Genomic DNA, 23,620 nt, shown 5'->3' with positions numbered 1-23,620 from the left:
CATCCTATAAATTAATTTCTGAGTGGATACTTTCAAGCCTTGCAAACTCGCCGGCTACAGTTAGTAAATTGCAATACATGATTTATGCAATATGCGCAATTAACTGGTTAGGTAATTTTTGGTAGTTACTTGAATGTGTGTTTCCATTTCTCGCGCTAGTAATATCCGCCTCCTCGCTCAATGCAGATCATGGTCGATAATGATGGTATCTGAAACAAGCAATCTTTGAAAATTCCGGAAAACATGAAAATGATCACCCCGTATATTGGCACGTATACTTGCTTGCTTTTCTTCCCCCGGGGATCGTATTTCACCCGCTAACAGCTTAAGGTTATCACTGAGTGCAAGACGTGCTTGCTTAATCTGAAACCTACTCGAATGTTATCGTTGATTCCATCTGTTTTCTATGTTCACGCTGGACCTTGTGTAATCAGACTATATGGGCGACGTGAATAGTGTTTTACTTTCTGGTAGCTATGCGGGCACCAGCGATTACGCTGGAACCTTCGTGTATAAAGACCGACATGCTTGATCCGTAGATCAGATTACCACGATCGCCGAGTGTGCTCGCCGCTATCATTGTACCATGTGCTACCTGTTTTGCTTGACACAGGTTCGACCAATAATGTTTCGTGACTTGCGTTATGCCACTGTGGCTCTTCAGTCACAACAACGCGACAATATATTAAAGCGACCGTGAAAAGACTGCACGGCTGGTAGTTGCGGAACGTTTTTATTAGCAGCCTTAGCAGACGACCTGGGCACTTAGTTAGCAGATGTGGCGAAAGTCTCAGCACAATGGCCCCGAGATTTTCAGCGCACCGCGGGTAACAACCAATATCGAAGGTCATCCCGATGAGCCATATAGTTATCAAAGTTCTAGGTTAGGCGTCAATTCCGGTGAGTGGTAATGACGGTGTTCTTTTTCTTTTCGGTATAGCAACATCAAAATTTCTGTTTTTGCGAGCTTTTCGTGACTCGTCTTTCGAACATAAAGGCTCGCACAGAGGCCTGCCTACTATATCTTTACTATCTGAAATTACAGGCGTTTCAATCTATAGGCCGCATCCAAAAGGAGTCAAAAAGGCAGCAAAATGTGGACCGCCGAATAGCTGTCAAGCCTCAAGATTGATTTGGCGACGCTTTAGAAATGTGTGAGGATAGGTGGTGTGGGCGGGGAGGGGTGGGGTGGTAAAATGCTACTTAATTTTGGTAGGGGTGCCCCCCCCCCCCCCCTAGGTGAGTGCCCGAGATTAACTACGAACACCCAGTTAGTTCCCTAGAGAACAAATTCTTATATAGAATGGCGATTGCACGACGACTAATCTTCCGGTACTAAGCTGGGCTATAGTTTGAGGTGTAAAAGTCTTCATCGAGATATTTTTTAGAGTGTACCCGTCCGCGAGTTTATTTATTTAATTATTTATTTGCATGCTTTATTAACTTTTCTTTAACTTGTTAAACTTCAAAGCTCATAGGCTTTGCAACATGGATAGGCTTTGAACATAGAAGAAAATATGTACAGCAAAGTTTGAAACTTTCTCACGTGCCGCTGTCATTGAAGCTGGACGTATTACTAACGGCAGCTAGAAGCGGTAAGGCCGGTAAGACGTCCTCAGTCCAGGCTTCCATTAGGAATGAAATCATGGAATATTCTGTTTCTGTTAGAAGGCGTACTATATTCCAGTCCATACATAGTAGTCAACGCTGTAGAAGCTGGAGAGACTTCTTACGGTAGGTTCGTTCGCACTTAGATATAGTTCGATGTTTCTTTGCCACGCTTGTGCGCAACTGTCTCTTATATAGTAGGCTCAGTTGTGAACGAAACAAGTTTAAATCCTTAGAAACAAACGCACTGTGTTATACGGCTGCTAATGCGTTGCTTTAGATCATTTTTATTTTTGTTGTTTGTTTCGTTATTTTCAATGCATCCCGAGGAGCCTTACTGGCATGATCGCGCGAGTGAACGCTGTTGCCGCGCTGTGAAGCATGGACGGAGCGCCGCGCAGTTATACCTTTGCTTGACCGAACTTAGTGCGTAGCTTCCACAGCGTTGACTGCTATGTATGGAACGGATTTGGGCTGTGGTTGGAACAGGATGGGATGTTCGTAGGAGCTCATGCCGTCCAGATAGCGCCGATGCTCGCTTAAAATAGTAACACTTGTAAAGAAGTCGTAACCGAGCGCGCTTGCGACGCGATGCCAAGTCACGTAGACTATGCTTCTTGGACGTGACGTGAGCATACCCGGAATAAATGATCAAGACGAAATATTGCCGCTGATACGCTCGTAAAAGAAGCTCATGGCTAATAATAGAGGAGAGGCCCAGGCCCGCGCGACGGTACCGGAGTTCTTTTAATCCTTCACAAAGCCGCAGTCAACGTGGGAGGTTGTAAGGGTATTTTCGGGCGAAAGCATTAATGACATCATTGGACCGTGAAAGCAAGAATTTAGGCCTAAAGGGCTCTTAAGAGGCCACTGAAGGCGCTGAGGACTTATACAAAAAACTACTATACTCCTGTAATGGTGGGTATACAAAGTTACTTCCCAGCGAACCTCTTATCTTACCCATCCACTCGGCAGATAACACAGGACGTCGTTTCGAAGAAGTCGCCCATACGATACATCTTTTTGCCTCACCATTTGGACTAATCTCCCTCGTGTTTCATGAACGTTTCAGGGGCCGAATTCGCGGCACTTTTCATTCGTAAGGGCTGCTCGCCATTCACTGGTCACATTCACCAATATGTCGAGCAGCACGATTGGCTGGTAACTGTATCCTCTTCGAACAGTTCTAGCGAAATAAAATTTTTTTTGTGTGTGAATACGGGCTCGTAAGAGCTGAGATTACTGTAGGAAAAGTTTTTTGCACGTACCTGTCGGAATTTCAACAGCGCGTAGCTTAAGCACTTAAGAATCTCGAGGCTGCTATTGTAGATAAGCAAGTTTCTTTGCTGAGCCCTTAGGTTGAGAAACAAGTGCCTAGTCACAAGGTTGGATGTTTCTTTTTTAAAGCGCTGAAATATCTCATACGTTGCCCTTAAAGTTCCAACTTTTGATCTACCCTACAATCTATAAAATGTGGTAACAACGCACGTATCGCAATGGCGGCAGTTGTAGTGGTTCGGAAGGAAAAGGTTAACGATGTCTTCGGCACGAAGCGGCGCTGGTAATGGAGCAACCAGAAACCTTTTACCGGGCTGCTTCTTCTAAGTCCAAGAAGCGCGGCTGGGCTTACTTTCTCGAACAGGGGGTTAATTGTAGCTCGTATTGTTGTTTTGGACTGTATTTTCGTATGTTTCGCGCAAACGCCGTAAGCACAGCGCAATTCATGCGGTTCCTTGTTAAATGTTTGCGTATTGAGCGCGTCCGCTACGACGTAACAGTTGAGTCTCTGCAGTGCGTATTTCACGGGAGTGCATGAACAGAAGGCAGTAGCCGCGAAAACTTTTTACACGAAAGTACCGCGTCGTTCATCCTGTTACGTAACGGAAGGAGGGCTTCAACGAGGTAATACTCGGGAGAACACACTAGCAGCGAGTGTATTAAAGCTGTGTTTTATTACGTTTGTTCAAGGAACATGCAAGGAGTAGACGGAACAATTTCAAGAAGACGACGTCTGTTATTCATGTCACTCAGAAATAAATAAATAAATAAATAAATAAATAAAGAAAGAAAGAAAGAAAGAAAGAAAGAAAGAAAGAAAGAAGAAGATGTCGAAGCCAGGACAAACAACGAGCAAGCCGATGAAAAAAACCATGTCCTAAACAAGCAAACTAGTATGTTCGACTTGAATCGGCAATGTTTAATGCGAAAAATTCCGAGGGTTGCGAAATATAGGAGCGCGCTCTAGAAACAGCTTGTATCATGAGAGCTCTTGAAGGAAGGACGGCGTCAGCGGATCGTCCTAAGTGTTCCTGGAAGATTGTATGTTTTGCGCGCCATATTGAAGAGAAAACGATGAGCGAAGTTGGTAGCTTTTCTTCGATGATGCAGACATCTTGTGTCGCAGCATAGTGGTCGCAGACAGCGGTTAGAAAAGAAAAATAGAAAAAGCGAATTGAGGAAGGGCTCTTACGCTGCAGGCTCCTCTTCTAAGTGTAAAGATATTCGAATGTTCGTGCATTGAAAGCTCTGTTCTCGCGTTGTATGTTGAAAAGCGAGCATGAAAGATGTTTGGAATGCGACTCGAAAATTTGTGCTAATGAATCTTGAAGTGACCCACAAGTAAACGCCTCCTCAGAATACGGAGAGTGAGTGGTCCGTACAACGTAATTCCTGGACGTGCATTTTATGCTTTAGTTGCATTTTTTTTTTGGCAATGTGCCTTCGATTCCGAGAGTTGTCCTGGTACAGAAACGTTGGTAGTTTGCGCGCTATTCTGGACAAATGAAACTCGAATAAGTTAGGACTAACCAGAACGGTTCCGCGCAGTTTCAAGCCTTCACCATCCTTGGAGAAAGGATAGTAGCCGTACAAAATCACTCTCATGTGTTATTAGCCTTAATAAGTGTGTTATATTAGCCTTTTATTTATTTTACTTCTGCACGATAGTTCGTATCTGTAGGATCTAAACGTGTGTCCTCAGATGTTGCTAACACAAGCGACACTTTTGCGGTGATTACGAAGGATAACGATTTACGGCGTTACCACTATTATGCCAAATGTAATTAAGATACTAAACGAAACACATCTTCTGTAATAGGACGTATGTATGCATATAAATATGTATACATTGTACGGTATTCATCCCGGGAAGAAACTCCGCTATATCAAAGGGACTAGCGGGAATGAAGCGTTTTCAGCCCCACCAGCCCACGTCTCTCTCCTCCACATAACCGCGAGTCTAGCATTCATCTTAACCTAGATGGTATTCTAAGTGAAATGCGACGTTGGCTAAGCCGAACAAGGCGTGGAACACATATGCGCTTGTCCATTAGCCTAAAAGAATAGATGCCGAGAGGAAGGAAACCCATGCGGGGAGTGGCGTTGAAGAAGTTAAATGAACTAAGGAGCAGAGTAACAGCTTCGTTATAAGGCAGGACATTTACGGAAGGCCGTGCTAATGGGGGAGCTTTGGTCCCTTTGTCCCGCAGCAGACCTAATTAGGTTAGGGTGATCATTAGTTTCCCTATTGTAAAATGTCACGCACTTAGATCACTTCTTTTTTTTTTCTTCGTTTTACCTAAGTAATTTTTCGGTGTTAGGCGAACCGAAGATATCCTTTTGCTATTTTATTTTGTTCTGTCGAATGTGTGCTGTATCACATCTGTAACTTCCCTGCAACTTTTCGTCCACGAACGTACGTACACGGCACGTCAGCTTCATAACTGGCATCGCTAACTCGTTAGATGACTAACGTTTGGGGCTGTCTAAAACCCGTAGTGAACCAGGCTGAGGGCTACTTGGATACGGAATTCATCCTGTGGCTGGAAATAACCAATAGCGGCACAAATCTGGATAATTTTCTGTCCATTTAATAATAGCTTCTCGTCCCTTCTTTCTGGGACTAGTGCGAAGTGCAAAGGTCTACGTCGTTCCCTCTTCGCACTTCGGGTGGAACACAGCTGATAGTGCAAAGGATGCATATATTACGCGCTCCCGGAACTTAGACAAAAGTGTTCCCAATTTCTTTCTCGCCGGGGCCATTTATTCCAAACTGTCGAGCCAGTCTTGCTTTTTTGTTAGGAACAAGAATATTAAGCCGGCAAACAATGATGTGAATGAATTGAAATTGGTCTGTTTTTTTATATTTGAAATGTATAATTATTTATGAATGAGGGGGTAACTTAGTGCTAGAGAGAGAGAGAGAGATACACGGGGGTAGGGGGGGTATAGGCAAGGAGGTTAACCGGAGAAGATTCATGTTTGCTACCTTGAATTGGGGAGTAGGGGAAGAGAAATGAAAGATGGAAAGAATAGCGGAGAAAAAATCAAAGGCGCAAAAAATAAAAATAGGAGGTTGGGAACTTCCGTGAGAACTAGTCTCTCTAACAGGCTACTCGAATGCGAAAATTTCAAGATTGCCTCCACTGTCTTGTGATGTCATGACAGTATAGGTCGGCGTTCCAGTACTGTCTACTGCGAGAGCGGCCGGTCGTCATATGCTTAACAAGGGAAAGCAAACATAACTTGCCGCCCCGGGAAGCTGCATCGATAACCTCCGCACGAGGTGCGCGATGCTCTAACATTGGCAGCCAGAACTGCCGCCTCAAAGCATGCGAATGCTTCAGGCTACCGTATTCATTCCAATATAGTTCGATGTTGTTTTCTTTCCTTTAATACGTCCACACAAAATGATCTACCGGCCTGTATTCGTGAATAAAGCTAGCAAATGTACCAAGATAACGGAGTTGCTCCGTCGCGCCTGCTGTAAAGCCAGCCTGAAGGCTTTAAAAAGAAATGCTGCATATCCAAGGCGCTCGATAGCACCGCGGACGACGTCGTTTGGGGTGGCGAGGACGCCTGCGAGGAATCCGATGAGGAACCGCTCCATTGGCAGTTCCGACGAGGATGCAACTTGTGGCATCGACTAGCGAGATTTAATGACCGAGCTTACTGTAAATGAAGGTGTGTCGTGTTTAAAGATCTTCGTTAAAAAAAGATACGGGGTTAACCTATATGCATAGTTATTTTTTAGCTGAGTTGAACGTATTGGGTCTCTTTCGTCAGCTGCACAAATAAAGAAAATTGCAGCAGGTCCTCGGGGCGCTCGAAAGGCGGGGACCCGCGAGCCGGCAACGGCGAGCGGTGACCCATGCCGAGTAACGGCGACTTCGTAGATGACGTAGGCCCTCGTCGGGGCGCGCGAGCGCCCAACTTCAGGCACAAATAAAGTTCGCTCCAATTTAATCCAATCCCGAGCACAATTCTAAACTTTCATTTATATTACTCGATGAGGCGGCCACTACTTCTACTTGAGATCAAAAGTGTTTAATTGAACAAATAACCCAATTACGCTACTCAATTTTTAATTAATTATTTACGGCACATATTTCAGTACACAAATTGTAGCCGGTTCCACTTAGAACGGATTCTCCAGACTCCACCAGATTCTAGATATTAATTTTCAAAGCCTCAGACGAAATGCACCGGCGTTCAAGTTACTTTTGTGCTTGAATGCAAAAGACTATCTTTTAAAAATTGTAAGTGGAGCAGTAGTGCACCTTTACCGCAACTTTGATTGCGCATATCGCGAAACCAGTGCCATCCTCAGGGTTCGTTCCAAGTCGATCTGCCTTGCAACCTCACTAGCTACAATTCGTAGATTGAAATACGTGCCATAAGGTAATGAAGTAATAAGGTAATTAGCGCAATTGTGTTAATTATTCAATTAGCCACTTTTTATTTTCTCGTGGAAGTAATGGCTGCCTCGTCGATTATTTCAGATCAAGGGTTAGAATAGCGCTATTTGCCACAGACATTTTTTTTTAAATGTGGTGCAGCTGAAAAAGAAAAGACATGGCTTGTAGAGAAGTTACTTAAAAGAAAAAAAAGTACTGTATTAACGTTGCAAGCGGCCTTCAGCAGAGTTAACGGGACTACGGAACACTTTCCTTTTTAAGGCGTTGGAAGATAAAAAGTTGTACCTGCGGGTACACGTGTAGAAGCACGTGGGTGGCTGCGATGAGTCACGAAAATGTGGGATGTGCACGGCATCACTAAGTCAGCGCTGGCCCCGCTCTCGAGGGATTTTTGTCATGGTGTGCAAGATAACGAGAAAGCCGGTCTACTACAAACCCGCCATAAGTAGATGGTCACCACTGCTTTCACCACGAAAAGCAGAACGTCATGGCATTTGAAAAGTATGCGAGATAATAGCGGCTCACAAGAGGGTGTAAGCGCAGAGCAAGGTGCGGAATGTTGTCGTAGGTAAATTAAAGAGGATTATTTTGACAACTTGTAACCACCTTGTTCTAATGCCAACAATAACCCTACTAGAATGAGGGCACTCACTCACAAACGCGCACACACTCGCTCGAATAGTGTGTATAGCCGTACCCATAGGATACACACACATCGGAAAAGCCGCGGCTGCCTCATTTCGATGGGGGCCCAAATGTGGCAGTGGAAGAAAGTGTGTCGTGCAATGGGTGCGCGTTGAAGATCTTCGGGTGGTAAAAATTAACGGAGTCCCCCACTACATCGTGCCTCATAATCATATGGCGGTTTTGGCACATTAAACACCAGAACTGAATTTTAATTAACGGCAACCATTCTCTAACAAACCAAGCATGCTTCGCATTATATAGGTAGATGTTGATTGGAGTTGAGCATGCTTAATTGTTTTTTATTAGTGCAAGGGTAGAAGCGGCCGCTCTTACGATATAGTCGATTTCACTTCAGCCGTGCGGCAATGCAAATGCGAAGCAAGTGCCTAATTAATGTCACAGAAGGCCGCATTCGGTGAAGGCTATAGAATACGTTATCCGCGCCGCCACGTGCACTTCAAGTAAAGAAAGGTAAAGGCGTCGCTCTGGGCGCGCGGGGCAGCTGCGGATTCCTTGGAGCCTTGCTGCATCCATCGTGCCTCATTTTATTTATATTCAATAAAGTTTATATCCAACTCCCTCGCTGCATAGCGAGCAGTAATTGCGTTTTCTCTGCGCTTCACGTGTCTTCGAGGCATTCAATAGGCGCAACTGAGGCACCCACCCAAGCGGGACTGTTGCGCTCGTTATTTATTTTGTGGCGGTGGCTGTTCGCAGTCAGCGTGTCTTCACAAGACCCGCAGAGGGGAACCCCTCTCTGCTTTCTTAACGTCTTAATTTAAAAAAAAAAAGATTCGGTTCAGAAAAGGTGCGCGGCACCACAAACAAAAAGGTGCAGGTGGTGCCAGTTACGGTGCACCGGGCGGCACCCACTCGCATCAAGGTTCAGGGGTGCACTGCACCGCGGCGGCACCTCGCCTTGAATCCCGTTCAGTCGAACACGAGCGTGCGGGGTTCACCGCTGCACTTCGGGGAAAGGCAACGCGAGAAACTCGTTTTCACCCCACCGCGTCGAATGCGCACAGTGCCATCTGGAGCTCCCTGGGCATCCTCAGATTAGCCTCTTGACAGGTTTAATTATCCGTGACGCCTCCCGAAAGCATTGCAGAAGCTGCAGCGCACACATTCACACTTCTACTCACGTGCAAGTCCAGAGGGAAGCTAGATAGGATGGAAGATGGGGCAGCGAATGGGGAAAACCAGCACAGTCGCTAATGGAGTGAATAGCCTTGCCACTCTCGCAGTTCCAATACCGAGGGGTGGAGATAGGGTAAGGTGACGTGAGAAGGCAAGGAAAGGCTACTACTATAGACACAACAGCGGTTTCGGGGAATCTGGTTAAATTTAAGTTCAAAGTACGGTACAGTACGTTTTTGCTATTTCTGAAGATTAAACGCCATGCAAATATGACAAGCGGGCGACTTACGCATGGCGTGTAGAAGCAGAGCCGAATTAATAAAAGCGCACCGCAGGGTCTAGGCGACACTAAGGAAGCGGTCGTACGTCAAATCAACACTTTTGTGCCCGCTGGGTAGCTTTGCGACATTGCTAGAGGTCGCGGATTGAATCCCGACCATGGGAGCCGCAGTTCGGTGGGGGCGAAATAGAACACGCACGTGCACTTAGATTTTGTGACACGTTAAGAACATCACGGTGTCAAAATTAATCCGGAGTCCGCCACTACGGCGTGCCTCATGACCCGATCGGGGTTTTGGGACGTACAGCCCCATAATCCAATTAAAGTTTAATACTTCTTCCATGTGTCATGTGAGGCAATGACAATGCTCAACGCTGTGAGAGGTTATGAAGTATGGCGCACAACAATGCCTCAAGCAAGCAGCTCTCCCTGTGCGCTCTGTGTACTACGCAGGCAAACAGCAGTGGTGCATGCAACTCACCACTCTCGTGTTGGACTAAACGGGGAAGAAATTAAACATTCGTCGTCAACATCACCGTGAAGTCTCGTCAATCAAAGCAAACAGCGCAGAAAGCTTCGCTTACATGGATTCCCACATTGCGTGCGAACCGCATATTTTTGCTTCTTTCCTTTCTTACCGAGATGAAGCCGAGGGAGCATAAATGGTCTGCGCACCACTGTTTTCTCCTGCGAGTGCAGATAACTTTCAGAGGGCGATGCGGTAAGCTTTGGCGCGTCTTCACTCAAATGACAACCTTTCTGTGTGTCAGAATTTCGCCTTAGTTTTGTATTTTTGTATAATATTTATAAGGCTCGTGACAGAAGATACTTCATTACACAGGCACTTCAATGGGGAAAGAGGTAGCCGGCGCTAATTGGAAGGAAGGAAGGAAGGAAGCAGAAATAGACGAAAAGACAGGGAGGTTACCCAGTTCTCAGACCGGTCGGCTACTCTATCTGGTGGAAGGGGATAAGGGGAATAAGGGAAAGGTGCTAATCGAATGCGGCAACATGCAAACGTCCTAAATTAAAAAAAAATATTAGTTCACGCAAAATACATTGCAGAATGTCGCTTACGTATATAGCGTTCTGCGCCGTCATAAGGTTTAGGTGGTCACTGTTTCCTGTGTTCCATTTCTAGTAGTGACACATATTCTGAATGGTATTAAATTTTGTTTGGCAAACCTACAGGACGTGTTATGGCAACGTGGCCAACGTGGATACTAATCACAGAGCCTGCAAAAGCCCTACCGCAAGAACTTTTGATCGATAGCGTATCCTATACAGGATGCTTAGCGACCAGGGTGTTAAATTTATTTCAGCACATATGGGGGAGATCAACCGCCTGTTTTCGTTTCAACGTATGAAAACAAATATGTTTCATCCAATGTACAATTACCTCGTTTGACGCCACAGTGATACATCCAGAATGAATACTCGGCCGTTTACGGGTTGTGAGGAGCAGCGCAACTGCAATCCGAGTCCCTCTGACGCCGCTGAAGATATATTGACTGGAGATACGTACACTTTGGACAAGGAAACTGATGACACGACTGCTTAGGAACATTATAGGCGACTTGCGAAACCGGTTAGAGAAGGAGATATGTAATACTGTACATGAGGAGTAGCAACAAGTCACGCTGAACCTGTACACGTACTGTTACAATTCCGAGAACAGTGTTCGAGAGTTTAGTATCGGTGACAATGTTCTTAGCCTGCTAACTACAGCAAAGCTTTCTTGCTTTTTTTTTTTTGACCAAGTGTTGGCGCACATTGCTATTGGCACGATGCTATATATATGCTAGACTTAGACTTCCAAAATCACGCCTGTCTTTCACTTCTGTATCGTTTTTTTTTCCTTTGTCATGGCGTTAACCCCCGAAATAAGGGACAGAAAGAGAGATAAATGTGACAGGAAAGGTAAGGAGGTTAACCGGGAGAGGGACTTCTGGTTTGCGACGGTGCACTGCATAAGTGTTAAATAATATTGGAGAAATAAAGTAAACTCGTTAGAAAAGATAAAGCGGGAACGAGGCAGCACAGGGATTGTTAAAGCCCAATTGGTTACTCGAACGTACAAGCTTCAATAGCGCTTTGAGCAACTTCTGGTGTGACGACCGTATCGGTCGGCACTCGAAAGTTTTACGTTTCTAAAGCGACTAGTAGCTGCCACAGGCCAACGCTGTCGCGCGAGAGGCCTCGAAATAAGAATTGAGCATCACAAGAAACGAAAAGTTAACTTTTGCGTTAAATCTCTCCGAAGTACGAGGACAGCTGCTTCAAAGAGGAGCAGTCGTATGTGTGGAGACCGCATCGAAGTCCGCTGGCTGCGCGAACTACACGGTACACGCCACTCAGGAGCAGCCCTCGATCAATACTTATTAGCATTGAAAACGAGCTGCTTCGAAATTGGCCGCCATTCATCCATTGCGCTCGGAGAAACGACTGCCGTGTCTGCGCGGCCCGGCAATTGAAGCGCGGTGCCTCTCTTGGGAAGCATTGCAAATAGCGTCAACAGCCTATGAGAAAAAAATGCGAAAATTCACGGAGGGCGAAAGTTCGAGGACAGAACTTCAGGCAGGAGCAGTTTTATTCTCGGATGCAATGCCCACGACACTGTGTTACCCTGCTATCTTTCCCATGTATGTCGTTAACGGCGTGGGTCGCCAAGTATAAATGAGCGGTCTGCAGGGAGCGATGCGGTAAGAGTAATTTCGGCATAGGTGAGGACGTGCATTGTGGAGTTGGTCTATACGATCAGACTACATTGCAGTGCTGATTTTCTTGTTTGAGGAATTTCAGAACATTTCTGCAGAAATATTCGCTTGCATAACTTTCATTTTAGTGCTGTGAGCAGTTAGGAGCTCGAAAGTTAGTTTTCTCTTTCTGACCAACCTTTTTGTTACGAAGATAACCTCGGTTATCTCGTCGCCGTCATTGGGCTTAATTCTCACCTTCAATTTTTTCCGAAGGACGAAGAAGGACACAATCTCGTCCACTACCAGTGGGATTTCAACTCGTGCCTACGCGGCGATGTGGAGTTGCTGTACGCGCGAGCAGTGCATTGCGCTATCGCGAGGCTTTCACGCGTGATGATTTGTGCGGCGTTCTGCGCACAAACGCAGACTCCGGGAGTGGCGACTTTTCACGTATTTCGGAGGCCATAACAGGCACAATACTGTAGCCGTCAAGGACTGCGCTGTGTGAATTGCGAAGTAGTTCTTGAAAAAAAAAAAATTGATGCCCACTTTGAGAAGCTGCTTCTGTAGCAGCAAATGAGTTGATAGCCGGAGAAGTCGCTGAAGGTTGCGAACTTTTGTTTTATTATTCATCGACGAAGCGACGTATTACATTGATATGTGTGGATATGTACAGTGCTCAATCTTATATTTCTTTCCTGAAATGCCAAGTGAACTTATACTTGAGGTGGTGTGGATACATCGGACACCGCGCGAGCCCTGTCGGCGTTCGTGCGTCGTCTGTACTTCCGCAGCTTCTCCATGACCAGCGAAGGTCGCGGAGCACCGGGATCCCTGGGAACGTGGGATGCAGCGGGGGCGGACAGGCGTTCGATGAATGAGCTCACAACTCCCCTGGTTCCCACGGCCTCGTTGACCAGCGGCAGCATCACGCCAGCGGCGCTGTCCGAACAGTCGGGGTACAGGTCCGAGCATTCGTTGTCCTGCAGGCCCCTGGACCACGCAGCGAAGTATGCGTTTCTCGGATGCGGCCTTCCTCTATTGAACGGAGAGATAAAAAACGCAGCAGGGATGGGAAGAGAGAGATGAAACACAGTCGGCGACGAAATGGGCACCGTGTCAGTACGAGCGCGCGGAAACAGAAGCGGCCCGTATCAAGTCAGCCGCAACGAGTGTTGATCGACAAATTACACGCATTCGTTGCTGTTTGAAATCAAAGGAATGACTCGACCAACCCAGTTTCGAGCTTTTAACGGGGCACTGGAGAGAAAGGCTCAATTCGTTTAGACTGATGAAGTGGTGTTTCGATTGCATTTTCTCATTTTTCGTGCAGCAATGGATTGAGCATAGGAAACGAAAACGAAGGACAAAGTTCTAATTCTATTATTCCGCCCCAAAACCCTAGCGCCAATATGAGGTTGGGATGTCACGAAGTTTAAACCTTTTGTTCTATTTTGGCTGCTCTGGTTCAGTAAAGCTTCTTGAAACTTGCCAAGTTGGGGCTTTGACGCTTTTGGAGTACTCTGTAGTCCATCCTTAATGAATGGTTGTCTAGAGGCCCGAACAAATGGTGTCGAAATTATTGATGTCATGGCGGAATGATGCAGTGGCGTGTCTATACATGTGTGTAACCCGCCGTGGTTGCTCAGTGGCTATGGTGTTGGGCTGCTGAGCACGAGGTCGCGGGATCAAATCCCGGCTACGGCGGCCGCATTTCGATGGAGGCGAAATGTGAAAACACCCCTGTACTTAAATTTAGGTGCACGTTAAAGAACCCCAGGTGGTCAAAAATTTCCTGAGTCCTCCACTACGGCATGCCTCACAATCAGAAAGTGGTTTTGGCACGTAAAACCTCATAATTAAATTTAAAATTTTTTCCTTTTTTCTTCTATGCATGTGGGAGGGGGGGGGGGGGTGAGGTGTGCACGAGCCCTGCGAGCATCGTACCTTTCCCTGACTACGCCGCCCTTAATTATGGGAAAGGTTGGCGCCATTCAGTGGTTTCAGCAACTCTTTGTCGCGTGGTAAACGAAATGAAATCTTGAACAGAACAATCCAGGAAACACTGAATACCGTCAAGGAGCGCGAATGCGTAAAAGTTGGGCATACGAATTTATGAAATGACAGAAGAGAGTACAGCAAAATGTAGGAGAATGCGCAAACATGTGTAAACGTGTACAGTTCCTCAAATAAATAAAGGTACGTGGAATCGTCCGTGAGAACACACAGTTCAGACTTCTGCGGCCATGCGGACCACCGCATGCCACTTTACTGCATAGCATCATATAATTTAACTAACTTAAACATTTATGACGTATATGTTATCTGTACCAACGACCCTGGCATTAATGAATACGAACATTTAGCATAAAAGTTAGCTATATATGTATTTTCTCGAGAATATTTTAAATGCAACAAGCGATTTTCTCGGCAACCCCACTGTTGGCCTTGCGCCAAGTCTTTTTTTTTTCATTTTTTTACAGGGTGTATGGTTATCGATCTAACACCAACTAGACCCTCTGTGTCCGCCTTACAGTTTCTCGCATGTGCTTCTACTGTCTGAACAAACGGGCATATGAATAACTTGACAAGTGCCTTACTTGACGATTCCTTGCCAGAAACCCGAAATGGGGAACATGTCGGTGAGGGTGCGAGCGGCCTCGCAGAGGACTCGCTTCCGGCAGCCAGCGCTCATGACCTCTTTGACAGGTCGCCTTCCTCCATGCTGTGACGACACTCTCTCTCCAGTCGAGTTCTGCTCTCTCTCGAGCAGCGATGTGCTAACATGCCTTCTGCCTGCAGGGTGCCAGGTTGGCAAGGGGGGCCCCTCTGCACAAAACGAAGCCAAGAATTATGAATACAGAGAATACAGTGAAATTAGCGAAGTGGCTGCAGTGTCATCCCGGTTCAACTCGGTCCTCGCCATAACCTCCTCCTGTTCCTTTTCCTAAATTGTAATTACCATTATCACGGTGTCATTCGCTGCAACTGAAGACGTTTTCCAGCTGCCTCCTCCTGCAATCGTCTCGCTTTGGGCTCATTAATTCACCCCGAAGTATTTCGGGATTCTTTTCGAAACGAATGGGTGCCTAACTCTGCTCATGGCTAGTTTCTTTACAACAAGATTCATGTTAAACGGGACATTAAAGAAAGAAAGTTAGTAAGGAAGCGAACAAACAAACCACAAATAATGACACGTCATGTGGAGAACTCATCAAACAACGCGACGAGAGGCATATCCAAGTAATACGTGTTTACTGAACGAGCGTGCTTAGCTTTGCTTAGCTACTTCCTTCTATGCGAAAAGAAAACATAACACATAAGCACATTATGTCGCTTTAGTTTAGTAGGGAAGAATCCATAACTACATTTATTGGTCCTCTCTTAACACTGTCATTTCTCTACTGATAATGTCGCGTTCGTGCAGTAATCTGCTTCAGGAAACCAATAGCATCAAAATATATCGAAGTTCCTTGATTTTAAGCGCATGTGAAAGAGCGTACAGGAAGTGCCATTTTTCGTCAGTCCCCACTGCAGGGCGAGGTTGGGTAGTTGGCGTAAAATGAAATAATAATAAAAAAACACGGCTAGGAAGCAGGAGCGAGAAGTCTCATGCGGTGTCGAAGAACGCAAACTTACGTGCACTGGCGACGGCTACGAAAGAGGCGAACGCGATACCGACGAAACACCACGCTGACACCATGGTAGTACGGGCCCAGTCGATGAAGACACAAATTGTCGTCGACTTATGCTGATGTATTAACCCGCGTGCGCCCGCGTTTCGAGGCTGCCTGCTGGACACAGGCGTTCACGTCTGCTTCTCTCTCGAAATCTTCCAAGCGACCCACGGCAGCTGGGCAGTGTGCCTTTTTATGTCTCGTTGTGCTTCTGGTGTGACTCACGCGACAGAGGCTCGTCAAAGGGCGAACCAAAGGAAACGACGCGGCACCACCTGCACGCGCCAACGTATAGATCCGTGGTCGAAAGAATATGCGGCGATATCGCCCCGATTTTCTCAAGATTCTTCGACCGATTGTAGACTTTGTATCGCTAATCATTTAGGACCGGTGAAGAACGGGCAGTTGGGAGCCTTCTTTCACTCTATGGCAGTGACAGGGTTCGTGGCCTTCCAAAGAAACGCGCCAAACGCCGCACGCTGTGCTTCCGCGTGAATGACTCACGGCACTAGCAACTTCAGGCCGCTCCTTTTGTGCGTAGGGGCTGAGGGGGCGACTAATCTCTTCGCGCTGTTAAGGAAGAGAGTCGTGTAAGGGGATGAGCGGGGGTGAACCACCCGGCCTGTTTACCATGACTAACGACCCCCCTGACTTCAGCGCTATGAGATGTCAGGAGAAAAAAAAAGAAAGAGAAGAAAAAAAAGATTAAATATCTTGAGACAACTAAAAGCTTGTCTTGTCTACTTTCTTCTCTTCTTTCCCACGCCTGGCTGCACACTTCTGCGAACTTTTTCATTTGAAGCCCCTATCAAAGTGAAGTGCACCGGAGATGTGGTTACCATATGCAGCCAGCGAAGACCAAGTCGTGATATTCTGACCATCCCGACCACCGCGGCCGCATTCCGATGGGGGTAAAATGCGAAAACACCCGTGTACTTAGATTTAGGTACACGTTAAAGAACCCCAGGTCGTCAAAATTTGCGGAGTCCTCCACTACGGCGTGCCTCAAAATCAGAAAGTGGTTTTGGCGCGTAAAACCCCATGATTTAATAATAATTTGACACTTCAAGAGCGTCAGGAAGAAAATGAGATCTTATTGTGTGGGTGAGGAGGAAAATTTTATTGTGTACAACCGGGTTTCAGGAAGGAGTTGATATATAATTGAGCTGCCCGGATGCCTTCGTATGCTTCTTTTTTTTGTGATTTTTGTAGGCTATTTTTGTGTCTCTGTGACTGTGCACTGAGTTGTCGCGATGAGCCATGGGTCCGAAGTTTGCGTGCCAAACTGAGATGGAACCTCACCCCGCCTATTCTGTCTTAGAAAGATGTTTATTCAATGAGTCACCACGTGAATGTTTCTATAGCTCCTCAACGGCGTGAGTCACGTCGTCACATTCGCCTTTGGCCCAGAGGAAGTAATGTGTCCGAATTAGATCAGCGCAACGCTAAATGAATGCATGCATAACATTAATGACTCTTTATTATCGTAGCTGGGTAGTTATGAGGTAAAACTTAACAGCTCAGGTGAGGCTCAGAAAAAAAAAAAAATCTGCGTGGGGTTAGGCTTTCCATGAAGCAGGCACTTGCACTGCTCCGTATGATCATTTCTATAGGATCGGACACCCATGTCGAAAGTTTATTTCGTGATGTCAGATTCCAGTGGTATTGTCAGCAAACACACCATTGGCAGTGAACACAACAATCACGAAAGTGTATTGTCGAAAATACGGCATATGCAACTCTATTTTCATCGCACCCTGCGTGAAGTCAACTCCTGTCATAGGAACTACCTCCCGTGTGACAGATGAACGCTGACGTATAACGCCGAATAAAAGAACACATTCTGCGTGATTCCTGTACATAAAAAAAGAAAAAGCGTTCGAGTAGATTGTTTAGTAATGTAGATATCGATGGATTATTATATAAAAAAAAGAAAACAAGGTACACAGAAGTAGAATTGGACTCGCAGAAAGCTTTCCTCCTTTTCTACCGTACTATGCTGTGCAGCACTTGACCTTTTTGCGCTCCTCTACTGTTTCGATAAGGCGAAGCAATTCTGATTGAAGTAATTCTAACCTCGCAAGTCTCTTCCACAGTGCAGATGGCGCAAATGTTTCTTTTCCCCAAATAATCAATAAAGTGTTCAACCCTTTGCAGGCTCTTCCTTTCTTTTTCCAAACAACGTGGAGCCTTTCGCAAGGAACAGGGTAGACTTCAGCAATCCGGCGTGAATATGGTTGCGCATGAGTGCAAATGGCAAGGAAGTGACGTAACAGCGCTATGATGACATTACGTTAAAGATAGGAACAACGCGAGAGCCTGAAACGAAATGGTATACTTATATCAGAGAACGACAACGAATATACTGAGTGGAGATAATTTGCATTGTGAAACGAATCTGTGGCTCCTTCAAAAACTTACATAGATTGTAAGTTTTTTGTTGGTTCCAGAGGTGATCCTTGGGAATATGGATGCGGAAATGGGCCCTTAGCAACCTCGTCACGATTGTGCGCTGTGCACTTAACGAGCAAAATTTTGAAGTCGCTCCTTTCTTTTTTTTTTGGTGATGACAACGTCCTCTAATCTTCGGATATAAGGAATAACGTCCAAATGCCGGATTCGACTTCATAGGGCTTTATTCAAGAACAAGCCGGTACAAAAAGTGCCATCATTTTTTATCGCCGCCGCATTACCACGTGGAAAGAAAAGTAAGAATAACAAAACACATCTATGATGACTCAGATTGCTCTGAGAAATAACACTGTGCCAATCTATTAAAAAAAAGAAAAGAAATAAACTGTGGCTATAGGAATTTCCTTGTTACAGATGAGCTAAGGAAAGAGAGCATTTTCTCTTGAAGCAGTGATGTACCCCCCCCCCCCCCCCCGCCCACAATAGCACTGTGTGGAGGCTAATTTTGTAATAAGCAAGTGGAGGGGTGGATGAGAGGGGACTTGCACATTAGTTTCTCATTATTGCAATGAGAAAAAATAAGTTCTTTGGTGCAAACTCTTGAAGAAAGTTAGAACCGTAAAGACTAATTCAGCGGCACAAAAGTTTGCAACATCAAAGTTAAGTATTTCACTACTCATAAGAGGAAATAGTCAGAAATCAGTTTTCCTTCTGCTCAGCCATTCATATGCAAATGCATATCTGGAATGAAAACTCCGACTCAAAACCCCGGTATAGCAATTAAGTGCCAGTCTTTGGTATACAACCACTTCTAGGTTAATGAAGTCCCGGCATCGTTGGAAGCAATCGTTCCCACCGAGAAAAAAGAAAGCCAGCATAAGAAAGAAGGAGAGAGGAGAACAAAAGCAAGATAGAAATCATTGAGAATTTTTGCGCCCACTTTCAGTAGCTGAAGGTTCCTCAGCACAAGAGCTCTAGAGAATTCAGTAAGGCACTGTCACAGTTGCTGTCGCATGACAGCCTCGCCGGAGCCAAGTAGCTTAGCTTGTTAACCGAAAGGCATTCTAGTCGAGGACGATACACAGTCCCACGAGTACAGTGAAGCACGTACGCCTCCTTCGTTAGCGAAATTTCCTTGGAACTTCATGACTGCGCGCCACTGCAAGTAATTAGAAAAGGTAAGACACAGAATGCCACCCTGTTTACCAGAGGAATAGATAGAGGCAAAATTTGTTCGAGACAGGTGCGCAAAAGAAGGCAAATAAAGGCAGCTTCGGTTCAGTGGGGGCAAGCATTGTATCAGCGACGAGGCAATTATTGCCTCCAGGCGTCCAATTATTTAGGCACGAAGTTACAGCATGTTCTTCTATTTCCCTATGGTGAATCCTCATGTCTAGTGTAAGGCTGCAAAAGTGTTGCAGTAGGGGTTAACCTCTCTGCCTTTCGTTCTTTGCATTCTCACCAATGATTTCCCGTTCTCGGAGCCATTTCTTTTTCATGGTGGGCTCAGTGTAGGTGCGTGCATCGGTGACATTTTCACATGCTGGAATGGGAGAACAAAATCCAAGGGCCGCTCCTTTTTACACATAGTCCGCACCACAATCCACGACCTCAGTGTAGGATTAGCCAACTGGACTCCAGCCCTGGATAACCACCACAGTCCTTTCCCTTGTCTATTTCTTGGTTCTCATTACCGTTTTATTCTGGTTTCTTGTCGAGTTCCTGGCAGTGTTGTCGACGTAGACAAAAGGGACAAAACACAAAAAAAAGTGTATAAGCGAATATTGAATAAGGTAAACAAATAAATAATAAAGCAATAATGTCAATGAATTTTTTGTTCATTGTTCATGTTGTTTCCGAACTCACAGTCTTTAGTTGTAGCAATAAAGACACATGCGAAGTAGTACGATAGGATGTTGAGCGAAACGACATGTGTTGGTGTTCCCGTTAGTCCTGCTGTCCAAGACGCTATTTATGGTGTATCTGGCCCGCTTCGGCCTGAGTGTGTCCTCCAGGCGCTGCGGTTCGATAGTTCGATTTGAGTGGTTGGGGGCGGTGATCTTTATTGATTTACAAACATGCGAGACATAAAATTAAACGGACTTTTCTATCCTTGGTTCTTCTTTTTTTCGTTTGGTCCACTTTCGTTGTTTTTCGTGTATGCTCTTCTTTACTTTGTCTCCTTTGAACGTCTTGTTTTTCTCGTTACAAAAGTACGTAGTCCGACGGCGAGAGCTTTTTAAGTTCACAGCAGCCCCCCATCGGGACTTCGTTTTGACAAAGAAAAACCACACGTGAGAACAGCCTTTAAGAGGTTTTGAGGGTCGCGGATAAAATGATAAAGGAAACAAAACAGTTGAAAAGACCAGATCGCTCCTCCGATGACGTGGTAAGCTTTCGTGTGCAAGTCGTACTGAACCTTCTTGGAATGACGGTTGCAGCTTTCGGACATCCTCCAGGTGGTCTGTTTGCTTTCGATCTACAGAATCACTTAAAACACGGAAAGGAACCGTGGGAGTGAAATATGTTTTATAGAGGTTATGATGGCTATATCAGACGTTGCCGGAGGGAGAATTGTGAACACACTTTGCTCTGGAAAATGAGAACGCACCGGCAAAAGGAAGCAAGGAAGAAAATCATGAGCCATTCCATTCTGCGAAAGTGGTTGACTAACGAAGCTGTTTAGCACATGGCACGGAACTAGGTGACGCATAATTTTGAACAAAGGTACAAACTCATTCATTGTCTTGATGGGTGGTCATCGTAACGAAAGGTACGCACACTCATTTATTATCTTGATCGGTGGTCATTATTTCACTCTCAACTGCAATGAAATTCTTTGATAATGTCAAATCTATGCACGAACGACGCTGGGCGGTCGGTTGGGCCGGATCGGTGGGCATCGCAAGGGATATGTCTGCAACACAGAACGCGTAAACCACTCCCTTTTCGATACCGACACGTCCATCACCGACAGCAACAGGGTTAGCGTCATCACAGCTAATTCATGCAAAGGGAGTAGCCATGAACCTTACGGGACTGAGTCATTGCATTTTTTGCTTGCTTACGGGGGTATGACCCATTCCACACGGGGGTATCACCCATCGATGATGGCAGTTTTCGACATGCTGTTCTGTATGTTGTATGCGTGATTAGAAATAATTTAATCTTCACTTAACTGAGTGCTTAGCATAGCCTCTTCCTTACGGGGCTATGGGTCATTGCATTTTCGCTTGCTTACGGGAGTATGAATGCTTACGGGGGCATGAGCCATTCATGATGACGGTAATTTTTGTTCACAGAGAACAAAAATGTACGGAACTCTACTCATATGCAGCTTCGCTGTAACACGTTGCCGATATCTTCTTATTGTTGGTGGGTTGTCAATGCATTCATGCACGTATCACCGACACATTCGTTGCAGTAGGTGATAGGTGGCTAAAAGACGCTGTCGTTTGTCCTGACTCGTTATAAAAAACATCCTCACTGTTCTCCTCATCATCTAGACGATGAAGCATGCTAGGAGATTGTTTAGATACCGCAATTTATATCTGTACATGCTTGTAAATGTGTTATTGTGGCTCAATTTTAGGTGAAATGATATTAAAGGGCAGCCACAAGTTATCCTAGTCTGGTGAGATCTTTTTTTTTTGAAGGTTTTATTTCCATTTATTTCAAGGGGGATGGTTAGTCAGCTGAGCAAATTGAAGGCAACGTGACCCCTTCTGAATTTCGCGCCCGAATTACGGGCGCGATCGATCACGGGGAGTGCCAACTAACACAACTGTAAGGCACTGTGAGCTTCGATACCCTGTCGAATGAGGGACACGTATTTCTGTAATCCCTTGTTTAGAAAACAATGCGGCTACAACCAGTAAGGTTTCTAGAGCCGACGCATCAACGGTTGCACATTCCCCGTCTAAGCGTTTATTGCGGTTTTTGTGGAAACACCATCAAAAACTGGAGATGACAAAATTTACAAATTGCATGGATCAACCGAGATTGCTGAACTCCAGCTCTCTGTGCACCTATGCGCGTGTGTGCGTGCGTGCGTGTTGTCATATCCGTACGGCGGCACTGATAGATAAAGTTTATTCGCTGTTTTCCAATGGCAGAAAAGCCGTGGGACACAGATAGGGAAATTCACTTTTTCCGCGGTTTGTTCATAGGCTTACGACTGTTCTGTTTAGGCGAAAGAGGCCGGGTAGCGGGGGAGACGGGGGGGGGGGGGGGGAGGGGGTATAGTGAGTGCGGATTTGTTAAAACAGTTAAAACTTGAAACTGGGTTCGTAGTCCGCTTGCGACCATTTGTTTGTCCGCTCCGTTATATATATAGTGACTCGGAGGAAGGAGAGATGGTGCTATCTTCTGCTATCCGTGAGCAAGCACGGCTCAGCGTCAGATGTTGGGGGAGAGAGAGAGAGAAAAGAGAGGTAACGAGGGGAAGGAAGTATGTTGTGGGAAGGGTCATGTAGCAACATGTCATGGCAGGACACCGCTAGGAGTAGGTGACCGGGATGATCGGCTACTAGGCGGCAAGTTCGGCTGCAGCAGCATTCTCGAGGAAGGCTTGCAGTGCTGCGACTGGGGATGGTCGGGGAAGAAAAGGTATACGGTGTAGGCTGGAAGGCCAAGGCGGCGGTATGCGGCTTTCATCTCCTGTAGTTGCGAAGCTATTGGCGGCGAGGAGTTACGGAGTCGCCATCTATCGGAAGCCCCTCGCTGGCGTAGTATGAGGGATCGCGCGGCGCGCTCCTCATAGGTTTTGCTGTCAGCGCTCACTGAAAACACCACGCGTGAGCTCTCCCGGACATTTCTGCTAGTACTTTCGAAACGAGAGAAGTTTTTTACTGTCTAAATGATAATCTTGGGCAAACTGAAAGCACAGAATCGTTTACAGACGCTATCTCTTTACCGAATACGTACAGTGAACGCCACTGCGCGCGGTCGCCGCGATGGAGTCTCCCGAACCGGCTTCTTGCGTGAAAGGTAGGTAAATGCTGAGGGCAAACTATGTGAAATATGTTCTTATAGTGTTTGTATAACTAAATGGAGCGTAATAGAATGAAGCCTCAATGCAGCGATCGCACAGATTCGCAGCGACCGACTGCGCGTCTGCATGCTTGTCCGCGCACTGTTTCGCTTTCGGCGCGTGCGCGTTTTCGCACCGCGCCATGAGCTCTAGGCCGCAGAATAAGAGCATTTGACATTATACAAGCAACAATTGTTGCGTGGGCGCTATCAGAGATGTTCAAAAATAATTTTAATTTAGAGACTTCGACGCTTACGGGAACTGTGATGTGCCGTCGCGACGATTCAATCTTCTTTTTAGAGCGCAGCTCTTTGGCGTCCGTTCCTGGGTTTCGCGTCGTCGTCGGCGTTGTCGTCGGCCTCGTAACCAGCTCCGCCCCCCTTTCATCCCCC

At 46.0% G+C, this 23,620-nt stretch overlaps 1 protein-coding gene and 1 long non-coding RNA gene across 2 annotated transcripts in view; one reads left to right on the top strand and one right to left on the bottom strand.

Annotated features, from left to right (window-relative positions):
• Positions 1–23,620, top strand: part of LOC142577749 (uncharacterized) — a 145,819-nt gene that overhangs the window by 89,878 nt on the left and 32,321 nt on the right. The window lies entirely within an intron of this gene.
• On the bottom strand, positions 12,709–16,084 carry LOC142577748 (uncharacterized). The gene is made up of 3 exons (XM_075687203.1): positions 15,747–16,084; positions 14,708–14,936; positions 12,709–13,145 (listed from the first exon to the last, which is right to left on the bottom strand). The coding sequence occupies exons 1-3, from the start codon at positions 15,808–15,810 to the stop codon at positions 12,824–12,826; spliced, it is 615 nt and encodes a 204-aa protein (XP_075543318.1). The 5' UTR covers positions 15,811–16,084; the 3' UTR covers positions 12,709–12,823.

This window comes from Dermacentor variabilis, chromosome 4, assembly GCF_050947875.1.
Source record: "Dermacentor variabilis isolate Ectoservices chromosome 4, ASM5094787v1, whole genome shotgun sequence".
NCBI lineage: Eukaryota > Metazoa > Arthropoda > Arachnida > Ixodida > Ixodidae > Dermacentor > Dermacentor variabilis.
This window is presented reverse-complemented; position numbering and strand designations above follow the sequence as displayed.